Genomic DNA, 2,500 nt, shown 5'->3' on the forward strand with positions numbered 1-2,500 from the left:
ATTTCCTCAGGCAAAGATCTCTTCAACAAAGCCAAACCGCACTACGAAAGTGCACTTAAGGATATTCGCGCTAATTGTTTGTGCGCAGGTAACGCGACTGTAATATGTCACACATTACTTCAAGCATTAGTGAAATTGATTTTAAAATATTTACCATGTTTATTCTGTCTTTTACGCTACGCGTTTCACCGCTGTTGCGGCTCTTCAGGCATAGCAAAGTGTGTATATTGACTTATTACGTCACAGATGTAATTGTAATTACAATTATAATGGCTCTTGTAATTCGAAGCACGCTCGAGCAATTAGCGTAATTTCAAGTCATTAAGAAAGGGTTTATATTTCAAAAAAAAAAAAACCAAAACAAAACAAACCTCTCTTTGTTCTTTCTCATGCTCTCAGAGGGGCTGAGAATCTTGTAAAACGGAAAGATAGTAAACTGAGGAGTCAATCCCGCGGCACATTCATCTATATGCTTGCTGACTCCCAGCATTCGTGTGTGCGGGTCTCTAATTTGTTGTTTATGAACTGTCACTCTATTTCTCAGGACATCACCCGTTTCTCCTATATAATTATGTCCACACCCTGCACGTGTTATTACGTTATTACGTTATTAAGGAGGCTCGAAATAGTTTCTCCTTTTTTAAAACAAATAAACATAATCTGTTTTTAGATACAGTTATATATAGGGTAATCATATCAAGACAAAATTTGGCCAAGGTATGAAGTACCCATCATAGATTTCTGACATCACATTTTGCACCAAAATAACGTTACCATGGCAACGATGTAAGGGATTTTCTTGAGCCTTAAAATCAACATATATTTTTTGAAAAAAAGGAACGGTGAAATCTACCCATTCAGCGTTACTAGATAATGTTAGAAATAATCTCTAAAATATTTAAAATTCAACAAAATCTGTAGGTCAGATTTTCAGAAAAATAAGTTTTTTTGAAATGTGTCGCTAATTTCTTTTTTTCACCTACAGTTCTTTTTTTTTTTTTAATTTGAAAGACAAACGTTTTAAATTAATCTAAGCTAACATGCAAAAAATGAAACAAATTCACCGTCCGGAAGCGGAGATATAAGCGTGTAAAGTTGCAAAATCAGGAAAAATGAAGGGGTTACAAGATCGGCATTTACGCATGCGTCACCCTCTCATTCGAGTGCAAGCGCGAGTGAAGCTACAGGCCAACACAAACGGATTTAAATGACCATGAAATCGTTTGTGTACAATTTTCGTTATTTTCGTGAATAGGAGATCTCTATTTATATTCCATATGTATAGGAATTAGAAGAAAGGTGAGCGAAACTAGCGGTATTTGTTTATTTCTGGTGACCCATTTTGAATCGTGAGCTGACGCGAGCAGCTTTTAGAATTGCGTGTGTGGCTTACGCACGGTCGCTCAGCCGAAATCCCTTTCGAGCCTCCTAAGTTCGTTGAGGTGCAGTTCATAGAGTGTTTTATCCGAAATGTTTCATTCGTGGCGGAGAAGGTGAATTCTTTACCCTGTTTTCAATAGGGGCATGCTCCGCAACATTTTGTTTGACAAAAAACAAATAAAACACAAATGAAGAGACGACACAATTTTAAGGAATACCTGTATTTCGACCTCGTTGGATTTTTAAAGACAAATAGGTTTTCTGACCATCAGGGAACTAGCATAGACCAACAGCAAACAACAGCAAACAAAGGAGATGCTGCACTTTTGGTGAGAGGCCGAAAGTTAAATATCAAATCAGCTTTAGTTAATTATAAGGCCAGTTTTTTTCTTTTCTTTTAATTTTAAATTAGTTTTAGTTTTCTCTATTTATTTGCAGAGCCACAGGAGCCATATTTTACTGTAGATCTACCAAATCAGTTCAGTGCAATAATTGGACAAGAAGCTACTCTAACTTGCCAAGCTTTAGGAGTTCCTCGGCCAGTCATTACTTGGTTCAAAGATGGCTATCTTTTTACAAGTTCTTTCATAAAAGGTGTAAAAGCTCAGTCTACACTAACATTTCATTCCCTCACTCTGAGTGATGATCATGCACAGTACTGGTGCGAGGCAAGCAACCGGTTCGGTTCCAAGAGGTCTAGTACTGTAACTTTGACAGGTACGTAATGTGCCGTTTGGGCCACAAACTGGAATTTTTCAGCAACATTTGAACTGGATTTTCATAAATTACGGTGGCCTGTAAGGGACATGGCATTTCGTGATCAGTTTTCTTGTTTCAAATTTCAAACTTGAAATTTTGCATTTGCAAACTCGAAATTTTGTGTTCACAAACTTGAAATTTCGAGTTTAGGAACTCGAAATTTTTGTTTTCACAAACTTCAAATTTCGCCGGAGTTTGTAAACTTGTCAGTGTAAAATGCAGACTTCAGACTAAGGTTATAATGTAGCTAACGGGTAAGTACGGTGGCCCGTAAGGGACATGGCATTTCGTCATCAGATATTCAAACTTGAAATTTTGAGTTTAGAAACTCGAAATTTTGAGTTTGCAAACTCGAAATCTT

The 2,500-nt window shown here is 36.9% G+C and overlaps 1 protein-coding gene across 6 annotated transcripts in view; it reads left to right on the top strand.

Moving 5' to 3' along the window:
• Positions 1 to 2,500, top strand: part of LOC137971980 (fibroblast growth factor receptor 4-like) — a 93,263-nt gene that overhangs the window by 35,520 nt on the left and 55,243 nt on the right. For all 6 annotated transcript variants that reach the window (XM_068818752.1, XM_068818748.1, XM_068818747.1 and 3 more), the window contains exon 4: positions 1,819 to 2,097. In XM_068818752.1, the coding sequence (XP_068674853.1) occupies positions 1,819 to 2,097 (279 nt within the window). The remainder of the gene's footprint in view (positions 1 to 1,818; positions 2,098 to 2,500) is intronic.

Source organism: Montipora foliosa, chromosome 9 (genome assembly GCF_036669935.1).
Source record: "Montipora foliosa isolate CH-2021 chromosome 9, ASM3666993v2, whole genome shotgun sequence".
NCBI classification, from domain to species: Eukaryota; Metazoa; Cnidaria; class Anthozoa; order Scleractinia; family Acroporidae; genus Montipora; species Montipora foliosa.